Raw genomic sequence first — 21,311 nt, forward strand, 5'->3', positions numbered from 1 at the left:
AATGTATACGGCAGGCGATTTCAGGAAATATTGCAGTATGTTTTATTAAGCAATTCCGCCTCCTTTCATTGTAAAACTGCTCATGAACTGCTGGCCCTCTCTTCTCTGCTACTGGCCGTTGCTAGGGAAAAGCTGTATTCAGCACCGTACACGCCGAATACAGTTAATCTGTATGGGGGACGCTTCGTCCTGCTTGCTCCTGAAATCCGATGCCGAGTGAGGGACGAGCGGGCAAAATCCCGCCTGGAGGCGTGCATCCCGCACTCAGCAGAGCATCTGGTAAGGAGTGCAGGGAGAGAGATCAGTGTGGCCGGTTGTCAGCAATGAACGGAGACAGTCTGTTGTAGAAATGCCGATGCACTGAGACACTGTGCATCGAGTTTCAGGAGCAGGTGGCATGAAGTGTCCCCTATACAGAGTAGTAGTGTGTACAGCGCTGAATATGGATTTTTCCCTAGCAATGGCCAGCAGTTCAGGGGAAGTTTTACAATGAAAATAATCTGGATTACATTCCTCAACATTGAAATTGCAACATCAAGGAGGAAAACCTTTGGAATTGTGGAAACCACAGGATCGCTAGAGATGTTAATGATATGCAAATGATAAAATAATGGAAACAAAATATTGATTTATTCAGTATCGAGTATGAGCGCCACGTGTCGAAATACACGCACTTACACGCCTTGGCATGTTATCAATGAGGTTATGAATGGTTGTCTGAGGAATGTTATTCCATGCTGAATGCACTTGGGCACACAAATCATTAAGATTGCTGACCAATAACGTCCCAGATGTGCTCGACGGGAGACAAATCCGGAGCCGCGGTGGCATAGCGATAGTATGTGGTCAGTGGAACAGTTGTAGCTGCACGTCTGGCTCGTAGCCCAATGTCGTGTAAATGCATTCTAATGTTTTGTGTTGACACTGGTTGTCGCCTTAGGTTTGGGATGTGACTTCCAATTTCACCTGCAGTACAGAATAGATCACTACGCGCCATTCTTCCAATCAGATAATCCGTCTGTGCAGAGGTTCGCCATCATGCACTTCTTGATGTCATTCCCGTTCATTGTGGTTCTCCCAACCACTGGGACACACAACGTTAAACATTGCTAACATCTTGGCCTAGTCGCATAGCGATCTGCTGGAGTGATAAACCAAAGTCTCTCAGTTCAAGGATTCTGTCCTTTTGTGTTTGTGACAAGTGGCGATCACTGGCACGTCGACAAACCGGAGGCATCACACAATCATCCTACACCACTTGATCCAATTTTTGAGGTTTCATGTGGCTAAAAAAAGTTACGTTCAATCTGGCTTTTATGCCCCTTTCACGTGCCACAGATTGGAGCTAGGTGCTTGAAAATTTGATCATTTGCAGATCTTAGCGACACCTGCTACTTCATCGATTTGCATAACCTTTAGCCCTCTTAGTGTTGCAATTTTAATGTTGAGGAGTGCATATCGCATAATTTCCTGAAATGCTGTATACATTATTAAAAAAATAAATGAAATGACAAAAGAATGAGCATCAAATACCCAATGTGAAAATGAAAAAATGAAATTCAGTGAAAAGGACATAGTTGTGATTTCACACAATGCATACTACTCTCCCATCTAAGGAATGAGGTGTAGCTAATTTAGGCGCATGACTAAGGAGTGGAGGATTCCTCGTCATGTGCATTTCCTGCATAACCTCAATATGTATTCAGAACTTACCCAGAAAGTTTTTGTACTCTGCCCGGTTGCTGTATAAGAAAGGTCTCATAGAGCCATCGTTACTTTCCTTTACAAATCCTGCAGACTCCGCTCCAAGCAGAAGTCGCCTGGTGGAGGCTCCAACAACATAGGTATTTTCCTCCTCTTCTGAGATTACCAGTGGTTTGATCAACAGCTGAGCACCTTTTACAAAGTAAAATAGGAAAAGTTAACACATCTTAAAAGAAAGGTGTAGCAATAATGGTTACAAATAGAGGAGCCCACTCCACGAGCTTAAAGGGTTCCTGCGGGACTTTTATATTGATGGCCTATCAGGATAGGTTATCAATATAAGATCAGTGGGGGTCCGACTCCCCTTCACAGTTACAGGCACAGCGCGGTACACTTCGGTTCCCATTCAAGTGAACATTGAATAAGCCGTAGAGTTCGTCACCACGGCCCATTCAGTCAGCTGATCGCCGGGGGTCCTGGGAGTCAGACCCCCATCAATCTTAGACATAATAAGCCTGGAAGTTAATTACATATTACTGTATTAGACTCATGGTTGTGCAAATTATGATCATAAAGTGTAATAAAATAGTAAACACCCTGCCTAGGTGACAGTGGGTAGTGTAAACATTATAAACACATCCACCTTACAAAATTGTATTCCTATAACGCCACTGCATTTATTCTAGCTTTATAGTGTGAAATTGGGGGTCATTCACACCACTATTTTAGACCCAAACAATTGCATAGTTTTTAATACCAGTCATGCTCTTTTTAATCGTCTTTGAATAAAAGTTAATTCTTAAATAATTACACAACGCTATAGACCACACATCTGGCCTCCTCTATTCCTCTTCTCTACACTTGCATTTTGCAGTTAATACACAACACACAAAGTGTAATTCTACACAATAGTCCAGTTCTGTCATTTGGGAGGGTTACAGCCATTTAAACCCAAGAATAACAAGAAGCAGATGGAAGAAAGTACGTCTACACAGAGCTTGTTTGTGGTCTGTATATATACAGATATGCCAACATAGGAGCTGTAGACACAAAACTATACAAGATTTTTTAACTTGGATGATTTGGAAAGTTGTTTCTGTTTTTTTTAGATTTAGTGAAGCAATAAAAAATTTACTAGAAAGGTGAACATAGCCTTTAACCTTTTTATTTGCATGCAGGGCACTATGCCGTGGAGTAAAATAAAAAAGGAAAGAAAAACCAGGCAGAGGGCAATATGTCCTGAGCATGTTTGTCTCTACCAGAAACTTGACCATAGACAAGCGCCTATTAGTGCTGCTTATCGGACAGCGGTTTTCTTTTTCAGTTTGGAGTAAGAAAGCCGCAGACTAACTGGCTGATAGGGCCTCCACGCTGATAGGGCCTCCACGCTGATAGGGCCTCCACGCTGATAGGGCCTCCACGCTGATAGGGCCTCCACGCTGATAGGGCCTCCACGCTGATAGGGCCTCCACATCCCTTAGTGCTGGTTTTAAAAATCTCCCTCAATGAGATATCTCCAAAATCTATATCTATGATATTAAAGGGGTATTCCCATCTTAGGAATTTATATCTATGGGTGATAAAGGGGTTATCTGACTCCAGGCATCCCAGACGACCATCTGTTTTGAAGGGGCCGCGGCACTCATATGGGCGCTGCTTCCCCTTCATTCCTTACCTGCTCGTGGTGTGAATCGCCAACACACTTGTAGTGGCGGTTTAGAATGTTACAGCCTTTTCCCATTGAAGTGAATGGGAGAAGATGTAATACTGTGAGCCGCCGCTACAAGAGTCTTGGCGATTCACAGTAGAAGCAGGTAAGTAATGAAGAGAAACTAGCACTCGTACAAGCGCTGTGGCCTCTTCAAAACAGCTGATCCGCGGGGGTGCCAGGAGTCAGACCCCCACCAAACAGATATTAATCCCATATCCTGAGGAAGGGCCATGGAGTTTCTTATGACTGGACAAAACCTTTAAGGAAAGACAAGCGCTGCTTGCACAAGTGCGGCCACCTCTCCAAGTAGTCAAGGAGAGATAAGAAATGTATCCAGTCAGCACTAGACAGCAATAAAAATTAGAGAAAATGCTGCTGCCCAATTTGAGTTTTGCGGATTCTTTCGCCAACAGAATGCATTAGCTAATCTATTTGCCAAGTTTGACATTCTCCCTTTGCAATTTTTTTTTTTAAATAATAAGCAAATCATTATCCAATTGAATTCATTGGACTAGCAAATTGTCAAAACAGGCAAATCCCTATTAGCAGTTAATAGGCGACTATATATACACTTTTATACAAATGTAGAACTGCTGAACTACCGCAGTAATATACAGTTTCAGACAGCTCTGTCAGATAAACAGTCATGAACACCACAGACCACACGATCATCCTTTATAGCCGGCTTTCATCGAATGTGTATGATCATCTTTAGCCTCTTGCATAGGTTTATAAAGGGTTAAACTTACTCTTACCGATTGCCTTCACAGCATTGGCTATTCCTGTCCTAATAAGCTGTGCCACATTCCATGCGGACTTGAATAACCGTCTCTCACAGCGTTGCATTGCTGCCCCTCTCCTTGTCTCCTCGCTGCACTTGCCCAGTAATAACTAGTTACCAGCCTGTGATCGCCAAGATTAAAGAGGGTTTTTTTTTTTTTACAACTAATTATGGCATATCTAAAGGACATGCCACAAAAGTCTGATTGGTATGGGTGCCCAGCTTCTGTTACCAACGGAGAAATACCCATGTATGCATGGTTACTCTGTTTTAACCAATAAGAAATACAGAAACTGCTGAGCACGTTCGCTGGTTGCCAAACGTCTGTGCCCGCAACTGGGACTGGGGTTTTTACTATAGCACGGCCCAGGCACATTCTCACTGATGTTTTTTTTATTTAGAAACCTACATGAACACAGCTAAGAATTCACATGGGAAACTAGAGCTCTCAACCGGAGAGACCACTATCAAAAACGTTAGACAGAATAGGAGTATCTGATAAAAATGGTACATTCCAAATTTTAATCTGAAAAAGTTCAGCTCTCTGATTGCAGATCAACTTTAAATACCACTGTCAAATGACTCACATCTGTGCCAAGCTGCCAACACCCCGGACCCAGCCCAGGTGACTATCTGAATGTTGCAGTGTCAAAGGACTTCTCCGATATTATAAATATGACGCTTAATTAACATAATCCAGTAGATACCAGTTCCAAAATACGTATATATTCAGCATTAATGCAGCAAATATGGCATAGAAAATCTATGAAGAGCTCAGCTCTCCTTAAAAACGGGAACTGTATGCAATATGATCAAGTATACGAAGACCAACAATCCCCCCCACAGGACACTTTATTATGGCGTGTAGTAAAGCACAGCGCATTAGGTAGAGGGTGACGGGGGGAGTGCAGATTTAATTTAACAGATATATAATATTCTGCCCACAATAAGGCCTTTTAATGATATAGTTCTATCGGCTGCAGAACCAATTATCCCAACATCCGATCCAAGAACACAATTACCAAGATCAACGGGGATAATAAGATGATAAATACAACGTAATATTTGTATAATTTGCCTCCAATAACAATGGCGTTTCGGACATGGTCAGAGTATATGTATTAGATCAGCACAAGGAGGTTCTACACCTATCATTATCCCTTAGTCCAGCCCTATACAAAGTTCTGGGAGAGTAAAAGGCCATACGATAAATCACCAATTGTGAAGCTCGATATGATCAATTCCTAGTTATTCTTGGCAAATTGAATAAAGCTTTATTCCATATCTCTCTTGTTCTCTGTATAGAGTTGAATCCTCTATCAAAGCTCATATTAAAGTATTTACTGACTTTAATAATTTTTAGATCTTTGAATTAGCTCCTTTTTTTTATATTTCGGAACACAAAAAAGTCCATAATCGGAGACTCCTCAAATACAAAACAGTTTATACTTCTCAGCTGCAAATACCGAGGAAGAAAAAGTGTGTTTAGGTAAATTGTACTCATTTTTGAGCATATTATAAGGTTTAATGATTTAGTAATTATTAAATGTAACTTGTGTATGATAAGAAACCCCAAAACTGAAACAATCTGTGCTGTAAAAGTCAATATGAAAGATACGCCCCAATGGTATAAATTTTAAATATCCTCGAATTCCGAACCTTTTTTTTTTTTAATCAAATTCAATATTTTGTACTACATAAACCTAGTTGGATATTTTTTTTATTTTTTACTTTGCGGAAAAAAAAATTCTTCCAAGATCATGAAAATATTGCAATAAAGATAAATAGTATAAATCTCACTCAAGAAAATTCTAATTTAAGGGATGTGCATCTCAATTTTTAAGATTTTGCAACTAAGAAGCAATATAATAATCCCTGAAATCAGGAAAAGCAAGCCACCCTGCACTACCCTTGACTGCAGAGAGGAGGACACTGAATGGAGCAGCGGTCGAGCATGCGCCTGCTGCTCCATTCAATCTCTAGGAGAATGATGGAACAACCGAGCGAAATACTCAACTGTTTCTGTCATTCTCATAGTGATTGAATGGAGCAGCAGTGCGCATGTTGGACCGCCACCCATTCAGTGTCCTCCTCATGGCAGTCGTGCCTCTGGGATCCACACCAGCGGTGGGGCCCACAGCGATCAGAAAATTATCACCTATCCTGTGGATAACTGATCATTTATGATTTTAGGAAAACCCATTTAATCCAAGCTTTTTTTCCAGCCCAAAGATATTATCTAACGGAAGTATCAATTGTAGAAAAAGATAAATTTGGGATCCAAATTGGATAATTCTGCAGATGATATAACACTTGAGTTAGCCAGATAATTTTTTTTCAGGACCGCTCAATCTATATTAAAGTAAAGACCAGTTCACACTGAGTTTTTTGGAACTGATTTTTGATTTGGAAACCAGTACCAAAAAACATCCGAAACCGCCTCCTAATTGATTTCAATGGGAGGCAGAGGCGCTTTTCTTTCCATGGCGGCTTTTAGCCGCTCGTGGGAATAAAAGAGGCATGTTCTTTCTTGCCGCAGTTCCGTCTTTGACCTTAAACTAGGAAACGCAGGAAAAGTTATAAATCCAAACAAACATTAAATCACCTGTTATATCCTCCGCCGTTCCTGCGCTGAGCACCTGTTATATCCTCCGCCGCTCCAGCGCTGAGCACCTGTTATATCCTCCGCCGCTCCAGCGCTGAGCACCTGTTATATCCTCCGCCGCTCCAGCGCTGAGGCTCTGGTGGTCCCTGTTGGTCTTTAGTTACTTTTTTGGAGCGATGACGTGCCGTACATACATGTGACCACTGCAGCCAATCACTGGGTTCAGCGGTCACATGCCATACATGCTAGCATCACCGTTGCGGCTAGTAATCGGCTGCAGTGGTCGGTACAGCAAGTCATCACTCAGGGAAAGCAAGCAAAGACCGTCAGTGCGAATGGAGCAATGATATATTTAATAGGTGAGCATTGTTTGTTTTTTTATTTTATGATATTTCCTACAGCTAGTATAATTACTTTAAATCTCAGACAAACCCCTTTAATTTTATTTATATGGCATCGATGGCAAGTTTAATTTTAGGAGAACTCTGGCAGGGAAAAAACTAAATATAATGCTCACAATTGGCAGTTTCGATGCAGTTTTAGGAGACACCCCAATAAAAAAAAAGACATACTTGATTTTTAAGGAAAGTTTTTTTTATTTTAAATTTTCACCAAAACTGAGAACGAATAAAAATAAATAAAAAAAGAAGCATAAGCTAACAATTACACCACTTCGCCCTTTCTTGCTTATGCCTAACACCAAAAAATATAAGAAAACTGCAAAGTGTGAACAAGACTTCGGCAAGAAAGTGTAAATATAGAATAGTCTGTAAGTCACATTAATAACCTAATACCAACAGTTGGGTCAAGTTCCCAAACAGAGGTTGGGAGCAGCAGGTTTGCATCTTGGTTCTTTTTCATGTTGCCACAACTGGATTCAGATGCAAAAGAAAAGAGAAGCAAAACTTTATCTCTATTTGAATCCATTAAGAAAAACCACACAGGACACATGCTGCACCGTGGTGCTCCCACTGTGAGGGAACCCTGCCTTACAGGGACTGCATATACACGGCATAGTTCATGGAAGTAACGAGGAATTATGAATGAAGGCTCTATTGTATGTGATGCTATAAAATGATTACAAATAACTTCACAAGATCCATAGGGGTTTAGAATCGGTGTTACGACAATTTATAACTTGTAAACTAAGAGATGTAAGTGAAAAGGGCTGATGACCCTACAGCGCCGACTCCCGTACTGAAGACAGGAGCCTAGGATGCAGTACAGGACGGTCTCCTACAGAAAGAAGCGCGACTGGTCCACACTGTGGTTTAACAATATACCCTATACACTGTAATCATTTTTCTTTTACAAATAGAGGTACGCTTTAAAAAAACATGTGGTACTCTGACAATAATAAAAATATGTATATTGTATTTTGCCTGCTTCTAAAACAAAATTATTTATGAATATTTATTGAAGCGTGTTTAAAGGTAACCCGTCTCTTCTGAGGAAATCTCTCATTTTTTTGGGGCTAAATACTGATGATCGGAATTGTCCCTTTAAAAAGGGTGATCGCACATAGAATGCCTCGTGCTGATTGGAAAGTGTCAGAGGCAGTAAAGATGCTCCACCCAGGGACTGCAGTACCCGCCCCGTTGGCCAACTACAGTGAATTAGCATATTGGGCACCTAAAGTATGAAGCACCATTACTCAGGAATGGGGGTGGAGTAAAACAAAAGGAAATTCAGCGCTGGAAACAGGAAGCGGGCTAAAGGTAATATATGTAAATTGAATGTTAGAACCCAATGACAGGTCCTCTTTATAGCCCTGTAATGGCTGTAGTGGTGGCGCATCTGCGATGTTGGGCGCTCTCTTGCCGAAGTGTCCAAATGCTTGTCATGGGGGCTGGGCTGATATGTGTGCATGAGATTTATATTATGTATATATATGTATATATATATATATATATATATATATATATATATATATATATATAATCTCCTACCATCCCCAGATATAGATGTAGGCTTAGTCCCAGTTCAGGGTGTATGTGCAGAGTAGGTCCCCACCTATGGAGGACATCTTGTCATGGCAGGTGGGCAAACGCTTTTTCATCAAAAACGTGCACTCCCCATTGTAAGTAGATTTAGCAGTAATGCATATTTATTTATATTTAGTGGCTTAGGTGACATTGATGTTCGCAGTGTGCTGTCACCATTTTCTTGTGTGCTGTATAAATTTGCAGTGACAGGCGTTCTTGCACCTGCATACATGTTTTGTTTCATTTTGTTGGAATGTGCTGTTCAAACTTTGTGTTGTTTCTGTGATATATATATACACACACTGAATAAGTTCACAATATTTTTTTGCACAACATTACACTTTGATACAAAATTGTATAAAGGTGCCCACGAGTGTAAAGTACGGGGTGGCGTTTCCACAATGTGCTAGGTGTCGTATTTTACAATTCAGGTTTTGTGTACGTTAAAAGTGTGAAAGTTGTCCCAGCAGCTTCCGTTAAACCACAGAACAATACTAGTAAGCATTTACCTCCATCTTTCTTTTTGTCCATAATTTTCTTGACGAGCCATTTTTTGGTTTCTTCTTTCACATCCTTAGCAAGTTCTATTACCACCAGAGGTTTAAATTCTGGCTCCTGGTGATAATTCTCCGCTACCGAGCCCCTCTTCATTTTGGTATGAGATCTGTGCAGTAACACAAAACATACAATAAAGTAGACGATAGATCTTGGGGAAGATCTTGTATTAAAACTGGTGCAAAGAAAAAGTGGAGACGTTGCCCTATGGCAACCAATCAGATTCTAACTCTCATTTCTCAAAGGCCCTTTGGAAAATGAAAGCAGCGATGTGACTGGCCATGAGCAACCACTTCACTTTTCCTTTGCACCAGTTTTGATAAATCTCACCCGTTGTATTAGAAAACCACTTCTAATATGAGGAGGAGAATCCACATAAAAATCCTGCAGAAGTCTCAGAGAAATTTAAGATCATGGAAAATATTCACAAAGCTAATCCAAGCTTTTTGCAACAATAATATTTTGATTGTATCGGCTGAATTTATACTTTATACATGCATACAGCATTACAATATCATCTGAATAAAAAACTAGGAGGAATAAACATATACTTAGAAGTTCAGAAAAGTCATAGGCGGCATTTTAGGCTTCGTTCACATCTGCGTCAAAGCGTCCGTCGCAGATCCGGCCAAAAATACAACAAAATAGCCATATTTTATCCAGTAAAACGACGGACAACATGTCGAAACTTATTAGGCTGGGTTCACACGACCATGTTACGTCCGTAATGTACGGAACGTATTTCGGCCGGAAGACCCGGACCGAACACAGTGCAGGGAGCCGGGCTCCTAGCATCATAGTGATGTACGATGCTAGGAGTCCCTGCCTCGCTGCGGGACAACTGTCCCGTACTGTAATCATGATTACAGTACGGGACAGTAGTTCCACGCAGAGGCAGGGACTCCTAGCGTCGTACATAACTATGATGCTAGGAGCCCGGCTCCCTGCAGTGTGTTCGGTCCGGGTCTTCCGGCCAAAATACGTTCCGTACATTACGGACATAACATGGTCGTGTGAACCCAGCCTTAAAGTCAATGCTGTAAGTCGGGCGCCAATGGTGTCCATCATGGAATGGATTCGGTGCTTTCGTTTTTTCCGTCGTTCTGCTCCTATGACAAAGCAGAGCAACGGAAACACCGAACGCAGATGTGAAGAATACGTTATAGGTAAATACATTATACTTTATTTTTAAAACACACTGTTATATATATATATATGAATCAGGTCTACTTTAAGGGGTTTGATTGCTTCCATCTCTGCAGTCAAAGTATACAATCTGCTCTTCCATGAAAACTTCTTATGTAGTTATACCAGAAAACTGCAGCAGATTAGCCAACGGATCCACACGTGCGATCCACAATGCCGAATCCACTGCAATAATGAACATGCTGCCGTTTTTAAAATCCGCAGTGTGTGCATTATTACGCGCGGGTATTTTCCGGAGCGTGTGAATGGCTTATTAAATAATCCATTCACTTGTATTGCTGGCAGAATGTGAGCAGATTTTGTCAGGAGGGGCTCAAATCCTGAACCTGTGAACACGGCGTGATTGTGGTGGAAAAACCCTATAAGGCTTTGTTCACATCATCGTTGGCGGCTCTGTCAGGTGTCATGCAACAGTGCCGTTTTTTTCTGGCCGTATCACACATTATGCCAGGGAAGTTATGGTGGCGCATAATGACACCCTCCACCAATGCTTGTGGTCTGCAGCATAGAGAAAAATATAACCACCAGCGTTCAGCTTTGGAGAATGCATTTTTTTTTCAACTTTTTTTCTACGTAATTTTGGTGATGTCTTAGAAAAATTTAATTTGCATGTGATCTTATTGTACTATCTTTTTTGAATCACACTGCGTTGTCCAGAGTTTTACAGAGGACTGCAGGTAAACCGATCACAGCAATGTAGATCAGAAACTTATCACAGAGCACACATGATGCAGCTGCAATAAGTTACATGACAAATTCAACTCTGCTACATCTATAAATATTTCAGGTTGTAATGCCATTCTAGGATGGACCTCGCTTGTCACAGTAACTCGTCCATCAACTATGGATAACTTCCCATAGACTATAACATTCATTGGCATTGTCGTGTGGTGCCTATGACAAACTCTAGCAAGTCTCCTGCAGTGACACTACCCCAGCATGGCTTGTAAATAAAAAAAATCAGTGTAGTAGGACAGTGACAGTGTGAGGTTTATACATTCCCACCCCAGCTGTGCCCTACTTACTTCCCCTTCTCCGAGCAGCACTACTCTCACCCAGACCGGAGAGCGCACCCTAGACCGGAGGAGGGGACGAGCTCTCAGCAGTCTGGAGCTGTCACAGACTGGTCGTCACAAGAGACAAAAAACTCCTCTGACATTATAATACAAAGCTGAGCTCATAGCGTGCAACCGTGTCAGCCATATTTCCGAAGACCAATATTCGTTATTAAATGTGCGAGAAGCGCATCCGAAGGCTCCAAGAATACCTGACATTAAAGTAAGCAATATTTTCCCTCTATCGCCCGCACAGTGCACAAGCTGCTACTGCTCTGCGCTCCTCCTCCCTCCTGTGATTGGCTGTCTCTCGGGACGCAGCATTTGTGACGTTTCCTTTCTGGTCTCTATCTACCTCAGTGAGAAGAGTTTTTCCTGCACTGTTTTACGTCATCAGATGCTTCGGTTGTCCAGGTGGACAGGTTGTGGGGAAGTTTACATAGGTAGCACAAAGGTTTATAGTCCTGAAGAGAGCGCTGACAATAGAAACAAGTTAGTCGCTCATTGTTCTCTTTTTTTGAAGCCAGATTAACACAATTGCGAAATTCGAGCATTTTTGCACTAATATTACGGCCGTAAATTCTGGCCCAACTGCGGGTATTAATGGTCCGAATATCAGGCAGGAATTTGTGGCCGACATATTGGTGCAATAATGTACCCATATTACGCACGTGTGAGACCGGCCTTAAAGCGTAACTAAATGTTCGACTAACTTTATTTTCTAGCAGCATATGTAATATAAATATGTTTTGTAATATACTTTATTAATGAATTTGGCCTCCTTTTTCTGTGTTTCAAATGGTCACTGACACTTTTCTTGTATTTTTCCTGTTCTTAGCAGAAATCCGTACACCGTTTGAATGTATCGGTGTACGGACTCGGCTGCCTGTGAGTACGGGTGGGTGGCGGCCCCATCCTGCCGTCAGATGTGCACGCCCCCATCGTGACGTCAGGAAGGTCTCTCTGCCTCTGTACTATACACCTCTCTATGGAGTAACAGGCAGCAGCAGAGTGCAGGGAAGAGGCTGATGAGCTCTGCTGCTGTCCGGTCTCTAGTATGTGAAAGCGCTTCACTAGATGCGCAGGTCTGCAGAACGCAAAAAGAAGCCCAAGTTCATGAATAAAGTATATTACAAAACATTTATATTACACATGGTGCTAGAAAATAAAAAGTTGGTCGAATGTTAAGTTAAGATTTAAGGTGCCCATACACACAAGATGAAAGTTGTCCTAGTCGGCCGATTATCTAATGTGTATGAGGGTCTCTTGACTCAACATGCCCGATCCTTTGTTGCTGCAGGACAGAAGCCACTGCTAGAGCGTTATGCCCCTCTTCCCATTGAAAACACATGAGTGCATGTATATGGTGGAGTCTAGAGGAATAGCTGTCAGATCCACACCATCCACCGTCTGAACCCTGCCGTCAGCGCGAAAGCGTCATTACGCCGGCCTGCGCCAGGCCTATACAAGCCAGAGGCGACCTGCCCAATGATCTGCTCGTTTGTTGTGGAAATTATTATTCAGGCATTTATTTTAAGTGGCACTATTTCTGTCTGGGGAGGCACTAAGGGGCATCCTTACTGTGTGGGGGCACTAAGGGGACATCCTTACTGTGTGGGAGCACTAAAGGGACATCTTTACTGTATGAGGGCACTAAGGGGACATCCTTACTGTGTGGGGGAACTAAGGGGGGCATCATAACTGTCTTGGGTACTAAGGGGGCATCATTACTGTCACGATCTGTCGGTGTGTGGACCCACTGGGCCGCACCGCCGTAGCGGGATACCAGCTGGCCAGACAGTGTACCAAGTCAATATATATATTAGTCCAAGCATAAGGGTGCATAAGGCAAGGCACAGACTGGACCTTTGGCAGTAGGTGATGCAAGACACCAGACGTAGTGTAACACAGCAGGCGTAGTAGACAGCACAATGTGACTCCACACTAGAGATGGCACAAGAACAAGTACAGCACAGGATGCAGGATACGGGTAGCAGGGCACGGGAACACAGGGAACAGGATACGACTACGGCACCATTTGCAAGACTAACAGAGGAATACAAACAACGCCAATGCAAGGAGTAAAAGGGCAGAGATGGAATACGGCAGCACAGTGCATAGGACACAATGAACGGCTCCCGTCCATTGCATCTGCCATCTGGCTCTACTGCGCAAGCGCAGTTCAGAGCTACCCAGCATAGAAGCTGGTTTGTAGGGGGAAAGCCGGTGCCATTATGAAGACTGGCTGCACTGGAGGTAATGTGTGTGTCTCTGTCTGTCCCTCTCTCACAGCCCCCATCTTGCGACCCCCCGCGGCCCTCCCCTCGCGACCCCCTCGCACACCTGCTGTAACTGTGTGTGTCTGTGTGTAGCAGTGCTGTGTGTGTACGTGTAGGAGCGCTGTGTGCGTGCGTAGCTGAGCTGTATGTGCGGGCGCAGCAGAGCTGTGTGTGTGTAGTGTGCGCAGCAGAGCTGTGTCCTATTTTTGTGCAGCGGAGTATGCGCGGGCACCGATGATCCTTCATAGCAGCTTATCAGCTGTTTTGAAGAATCAGCGGCGAGCACACCCCCCATACACACACAAATTCCCCCAAACATGCAACTGCGCCACACACAACCCCACCCCACTGTTCTTTTTTACTCAAAACGTTTTTTTTAAAACGCTTGCGTAAAAAACTAACGGCTCGCTTTCCCATTTATTCCCAAGTTGTTAAATTATTTTTTTTAGACATTCTAAGCTGAAATGAAATAAAAAAACATTTGCTGTTAAAAATATTCATTTCCTAACTACTTTTTTTTTACACTTGATAACTTGGTTATCTTTTATAAAAAGGGGCGTGAGCGGCTTGATGTCAATCAAGCCGCTCCGCAGTGTGCACGCTCCCGACGTTACTCTAGTTCTAGCAACTTCGGGAGAATGTTCGTCTCAACCAGGCATGGTAAGCCTGGTTGTGACGAACACACTGTGAATTTCAACAGCACGCAACCCTTCTCTGAAACACTCTTCACCACAATGCGGAGCGCCACTTCTCCCCCTCTAGCTAAACTGCCCCCCATGTAATATGTTTAGTCGCCGCACCGGTCCTGCATCAGCAGTTGGCGAACCACACAAAAGATTTTTTTTTTTTAAAAACTCACCGAAGACGTTCCTACAAAGATCTAGACGGTCCCGTCACTTTCCATCTTACTGCTACTTGGCGCCGCTAGCACTCACAGTAACAATGCGTTGAGGCGCAGATGACTTAATCATATCACGCTCACGTGATTACGTCATCTGCGCCCACCGCTGTGTTATTGTGAATGGGAGCGGCGCAAAGTAGCAGTAAGAAGAAAAGTGACGGGACCGTTCAGATCTTCGTGGGAACGTCCTATGTGAGTTTTTTTTTTTCTTTTTTCTTTTCATTGGAGCGATGTCACCGAACCTGGGAGCATAGACAATGGACTAACTACTATATGGGGTTATGTATGTATGTTTGTATGTATGTATGTACACTACCGTTCAAAAGTTTGGGGTCACCCAGACAATTTTGTGTTTTCCATGAAAACTCACTTATATTTATCAACTGAGTTGCAAAATGACTAGAAAATATAGTCAAGACATGAATAATAATTTTCTCCTTCAAACTTTGCTTTCGTCAAAGAATGCTCCATTTGCAGCAATTACAGCATGGCAGACCTTTGGCATTCTAGCTGTTAATTTGCTGAGGTAATCGGGAGAAATTTCACCCCATGCTTCCAGAAGCCCCTCCCACAAGTTGGATTAGCTTGATGGCCACTTCTTGCGTACCATACGGTTAAGCTGCTCCCACAACAGCTCTATGGGGTTGAGATCTGGTGACTACGCTGGCCACTCCATTACAGATAGAATACCAGCTGCCTGCTTCTTCCCTAAATAGTTCTTGCATCATTTGGAGGTGTGCTTTGGGTCATTGTCCTGTTGTAGGATGAAATTGGCTCCAATCAAGCGCTGTCCACAGGGTATGGCATGGCGTTGCAAAATGGAGTGATAGCCTTCCTTATTCAAAATCCCTTTTACTTTGTACAAATCTCCCACTTTACCAGCACCAAAGCAACCCCAGACCATCACATTACCTCCACCATGCTTGACAGATGGCGTCAGGCACTCTTCCAGCATCTTTTCAGTTGTTCTGCGTCTCACAAATGTTCTTCTGTGTGATCCAAACACCTCAAACTTCGATTCGTCTGTCCATAACACTTTTTTCCAATCTTCTTCTGTCCAATGTCTATATGCTTTTGCCCATATTAATCTTTTCCTTTTATTAGCCAGTCTCAGATATGGCTTTTTCTTTGCCACTCTGCCCTGAAGGCCAGCATCCCGGAGTCGCTTCTTCACTGTAGATGTTGACACTGGTGTTTTGCGGGTACTATTTAATGAAGCTGCCAGTTGAGGACCTGTGAGGCGTCTATTTCTCAAACTAGAGACTCTAATGTACTTGTCTTGTTGCTCAGTTGTGCAGCGGGGCCTCCCACTTCTCTTTCTACTCTGGTTAGAGCCTGTGTGTGCTGTCCTCTGAAGGGAGTAGTACACACCGTTGTAGGAAATCTTCAGTTTCTTGGCAATTTCTCGCATGGAATAGCCTTCATTTCTAAGAACAAGAATAGACTGTCGAGTTTCACATGAAATCTCATTTTTTCTAGCCATTTTGAGAGTTTAATCGAACCCACAAATGTAATGCTCCAGATTCTCAACTAGCTCAAAGGAAGGGCAGTTTTATAGCTCCTCTAAACAGCAAAACTGTTTACAGCGGTGCTAACATAATTGCACAAGGTTTTTCAAGTGTTTTCTAATCATCCATTAGCCTTCTAACACAGTTAGCAAACACAATGTACCATTAGAACACTGGAGTGATGGTTGCTGGAAATGGGCCTCTTAACACCTATGTAGATATTGCATTAAAAACCAGACGTTTGCAGCTAGAATAGTCATTTAGCACATTAACAATGTATAGAATGTATTTCTTAATAATTTAATGTTATCTTGATTGAAAAAAACCTGTGCTTTTCTTTCAAAAATAAGGAAATTTCTAAGTGACCCTAAACTTTTGAACGGTAGTGTATGCATGTATGTATGTTTGTGTATATATTGTGAGACAGTGACAGGTAAAGTCATTGAGGGAAGGTACATTTCCCCTAGAATCCTGTCATATGTATCCTAGGCTCCAGGGAATGAGTAGTTTTTGCAATAGAAAGCTCTAGCTTTCCAATCTCGGCTTAAGGAAAGGCCGGAAAAAGGGCCTGGAGTTGGATTGGGGAAGAGCAGGGCGGGTTCCCTAGTCCATCTCTGTTTGTAGGACAAGGCTGCTGCTTAATTAGCTGCACCTGCAGCCTGTATATAAAAAGGTGCAGACACATTGTGTGTCAGTCTCACCCCTGACTCAGATTGTAAGTCTGGAGTAGCCTGTATTCTATGTGAGTAAAGACCTGTGTTACTTTGTGTCCAGTGCCTGGTAGGAAGGCACTTGGTATAGTTAGATAATATCTTGTTTAGTTAGTGCTCAGACGAGCAGGATTTATTTTGTATTTTGCCTTGTTGTACAAGAGGCTGTTTCTTTGACAAGAATAAAAACACAGGCAAAGCCCTGTTATGAACTTTAATGCACGGTGTCCCTGTCTCTGGCTACTAAGAAACCGCTGTACCAACCTCTCCTGATGCTAAGCCCCCACAATATATATATATATATATATATATATATATATCTATGTATGGCTATGTATGATACTGTCTGCTGGGGCCCTGTATCTAAGCCAACTTTGTGGTAGGCTTCTATACATGGTATAACAGTCAGTATCACACATGGGCCTGAATCTAAGCCTGTCACATGTTTTATTCACTTTTTGTTTTTTACAGGTTTGGTCGTTGGACTACGTCGGTTTCGAGGACTACTTTGATGACGGCTCTTTTTTTTCTACAATAAAATGGTTAATGAGGGTTGTGTTGGGGGTGCTTTATTTCAATAAAATATTTTATCTATATCTTTGGCTTTTCTTTTAAACTATTATTACTACCGCTTTAGTAATGGCGGCTGTCTGATTGACAACATCCATTACTAAGGCGCGGCTTAGTGTTTTCCGGTGCAGAGGCTAACACTAACTACCATTATTACCCCGATCTATCTAACTATACCAAGTGCCTCCCTACCAGGCACTGGACACAAAGTAACACAGGTCTCACATAGAATACAGACTACTCCAGACTTAGTAGTCTCCAGTCTGAGTCAGGGGTGAGACTGACACACACTGTGTCTGCACCTTTTTATATACAGGCTGCAGGTGCAGCTAATTGAGCAGCAGCCTTGTCCTACAAACAAAGATGGACTAGGGATTGGGGAACCCGCCCTGCTCTTCCCCAATCCAACTCCTGGCCCTTTTTCCGGCTTTTCCTTAAGCCGAGATTGGAACGCTAGAGCTTTCTATTGCAAAAACTACTCATTCCCTGGAGCCTAGGATACATATGACAGGATTCTAGGGGAAATGTACCTTCCCTCAATGACTTTACCTGTCACTGTCTCACAACTGACAGGCAGTAATGCTCTGTTATACGAAGTATACCAAAACATTATATCTGCGATCTAAAGAACGCATAGTGTAGTCTCCTAGTGAAACTGAAAAAATAATTCATGTGAAATAAAAATTAATAAAATGGTACACATTAAAAAAATAAAACCATTGTTTCGCCATAAAAAAAATGGTTTTATTTAGTGAAAGTGTAAAAATAAAATAAAAACTACACATATATGGTATCCCCCAATCATAACAACCCCCAAAAATAAAGTTAGCATATTATTTAAACCGCAAGGTGAACGCCGTAAAATACCCTGCAAAAAACAACGGTAAAATTGCTATTTTTTCCCATTCCCCCCAAAAAATAATAAAAGGTTAATCATTAAAGGAATAGTGTCATCACAAATAATTTTTTTATATGTTAAAGATGTTAGTGCTTTAATAAAAACGTTTATATTCATTTGTGTGTTTGTGTTTTACTGTTGCTTATTTTTACACTTTTTCTTCCCTATGGGGGCTGCCATTTTTTGTTCCATTTCTGTGTGTGTCGATTAACGACACACACAGACATGGAATACGGCAGCCACAGTCCCATAGGGACTGCGAACGGCTCCCGTCCCATTGACTGCCGTGTACGGCGTCCGTGTGGGAACTGCGCATGCGCCGCTCCCACACAGTCCTATTCGAAATTGGCGCCGTCCGGCGCCATTTTCCTGTGGACCGGAAGTCGCGGCCGGACAGTAATATTACTACTTCCGGTCGCGGCTTCCGGACTTGTGCACATGGAACAGCGGCAGCAAAGGGAGCGGACGGGCCGGAGGGAGCCGCGGCGGCAGGAGCAGGTAAGACATTTCAATGTATGTTAGTGTTTGTGTGTGTTTACTACTGTATGTAAACCTACTACACTGTGGGTTACCTCAAAAAATGGCGACACACAGTGTAGGAGGTTAAACCTTTCAAACCCCTCGTTTATCCCGGCACTAGCCAGGATAAAGGAGGGGGGGATGCTGAGAGCTCACTAGAGCGAGGGCTTTTAACCCAATGTTGCAATGCTGCAACATTGGGAACAGCTCCATCTAGTGACCAAAAATGGGTAGTATTATAAATTAGAAATAATTTATAATATTTCCTGGACTCGTGCAAAAAAAAAAAAAAAATTTGAACAATGTTTAATCACCCACACACTAAATGTTTAATTTTTAAAAAAAAAACATGTTTTTCGGGCAACACCATGCCTTTAAGTCCCATGTACCCCAAAATGGTAGCAATTATGTCCCGCAAAAAACAAGCCCTCATATGGCGACATTGACGGAAAAATAAAAAAGTTATGGCTCTTGGAATATGGCGATGCAAAATAAAATTATTTTAGTTCAAAAGTGTTTTTATTCTGCAAAAGTAGTAAAACATAAAAAAACTATACATATGTGGTATCGTACCGACCAATAGAATAAAGGTAGCATATTATTTACGCCACACAGTAATCGGCGTAAATGTAAAACGCATAGAACAATGGCTAAATTGCTGTTTTTTTTATATCTCCCCCCCCCCAAAAAAGTTTATAAAAGTTAATAAATAAATTGTATATACCCCTAAAACGGCGCCATTGAAAAATACAACTCCTCCCGCAAAAAACAAGTCCTCATACAGCTATGTCCACGTGAACATAAAAAAGGTATAGCTCTTTGAATGTAACGATGGAAAAACTAAAATTGCTTGGTCATTCGGGCCCAGAATGCACGCAGGGGGAAGGGGTTAATAGGTAAGTCCTCCTTTGTAAGCTTGAAGATGGAACCTACAAGTCCTGCTCATTTATATAGAGGTTTTTTTTGGTGTTAAGTAAAAAAGTTTAGTCATTGTGTAATGAAAAGTTATGTAACTTTCTATACGTTATGTTCCAATTGCTCACCATTTTCAAGATATCTGTTTGTTGTTTCTGGAAATATTTATGTTTACATCCAGGTACATCACTCCAGAGATCTCGGATACAGGCCCTGTTCACACAGAGTATTTTGCAGGCAGAAAAAAATCTGCCTCAAAATTCCTGAATTTGCAGTTTCTTGCCGTGGATTTCGCCCACGGCCAATGAGTGCTGCGGGCAAAAAAAGCCGCGAATGACGCTTTTTCTGCCTCTTATTGATTTCAATGGGAGGTCAGAGGTGGAACCGCTGCAAGAAAGGACATGTTGCTTTTTTTTTCGCCTTGGAAAGAAACACCTGCTTCTCACATTCACGTTCACACAACTTTTTTTTCCCTTTTTTAAATATATACCTTTAAAAAAAAATTATACTGCCTTGAGATCATTTAGGGTATGTGCACACACACTAATTACGTCCGTAATTGACGGACGTATTTCGGCCGGAAAGTCCCAGACCGAACTCAGTGCAGGGAGCCGAGCTCCTAGCATCCCTGCCTCGCTGCAGGACAACTGTCCCGTACTGAAAACATGATTACAGTACGGGACAGTTGTCCTGCAGCGAGGCAGGGACTCCTAGCATCGTACATAAGTATGATGATAGGAGCCCGGCTCCCTGCACTGTGTTCGGTCCGGTACTTGCGGCCGAAATACGTCCGTCAATTACGGACGTAATTAGTGTGTGCACATACCCTAACAAGTTCCCCCGTGTAGTTTTTGGCTGAGCTCTCACCTTCCTCAGGATCAAGGATACCCCACGAGGTGAGATTTTGCATGGAGCCCCAGATCGATGTCGATTGACAGTCATGTTGTATGTCTTCCATTTTCTTACTATTGCACCAACAGTTGACTCCCCAGCGTCTCACCCAGCGTCTTACTTATGGTTTTGTAGCCCATTCCAGCCTTGTGCAGGTCTATGATCTTGTCCCTGACATCCTTAGAAAGCTCTTTGGTCTTGCCCATGTTGTAGAGGTTAGAGTCAGACTGATTAATTGAGTCTGTGGACAGGAGTCTTTTATACAGGTGACCATTTAAGACAGCTGTCTTTAATGCAGGCACCAAGTTGATCTGGAGCGTGTAACTGGTCTGGAGGAGGCTGAACTCTTAATGGTTGGTAGGGGATCAAATACTTATTTCTCTGTGCACAATGCAAATAAATATATATAATTTTGACAATGTGATTTTCTTTTTTTTTTTTTTTATCTATCTCTCACTGGTAAAATTAACCTAGCCTAAAAATTCTAGACTGTTCATGACTTTGACAGTGAGCAAACT

At 42.3% G+C, this 21,311-nt stretch overlaps 1 protein-coding gene and 1 long non-coding RNA gene across 3 annotated transcripts in view; one reads left to right on the forward strand and one right to left on the reverse strand.

The window, feature by feature from the left end:
• LOC142652910 (uncharacterized) overlaps positions 1 to 21,311 on the forward strand; it is an 854,242-nt gene that overhangs the window by 426,599 nt on the left and 406,332 nt on the right. The gene's annotated exons all lie outside the window — the stretch shown is intronic.
• Positions 1 to 21,311, reverse strand: part of ANO10 (anoctamin 10) — a 298,943-nt gene that overhangs the window by 214,960 nt on the left and 62,672 nt on the right. The window contains exons 1-3 of one of the 2 annotated variants that reach the window (XM_075827147.1): positions 11,573 to 11,659; positions 9,296 to 9,450; positions 1,714 to 1,896 (exon numbers count right to left, since the gene is read on the reverse strand). In XM_075827147.1, the coding sequence (XP_075683262.1) occupies positions 1,714 to 1,896; positions 9,296 to 9,437 (325 nt within the window). In that variant the 5' untranslated portion in view covers positions 9,438 to 9,450; positions 11,573 to 11,659. Of the gene's footprint in view, positions 1 to 1,713; positions 1,897 to 9,295; positions 9,451 to 11,572; positions 11,660 to 21,311 lie in introns of those variants that run through there. The other variant, XM_075827148.1, reaches the window with a different exon arrangement.

Source organism: Rhinoderma darwinii, chromosome 5, assembly GCF_050947455.1.
Source record: "Rhinoderma darwinii isolate aRhiDar2 chromosome 5, aRhiDar2.hap1, whole genome shotgun sequence".
Taxonomy (NCBI): Eukaryota; Metazoa; Chordata; class Amphibia; order Anura; family Rhinodermatidae; genus Rhinoderma; species Rhinoderma darwinii.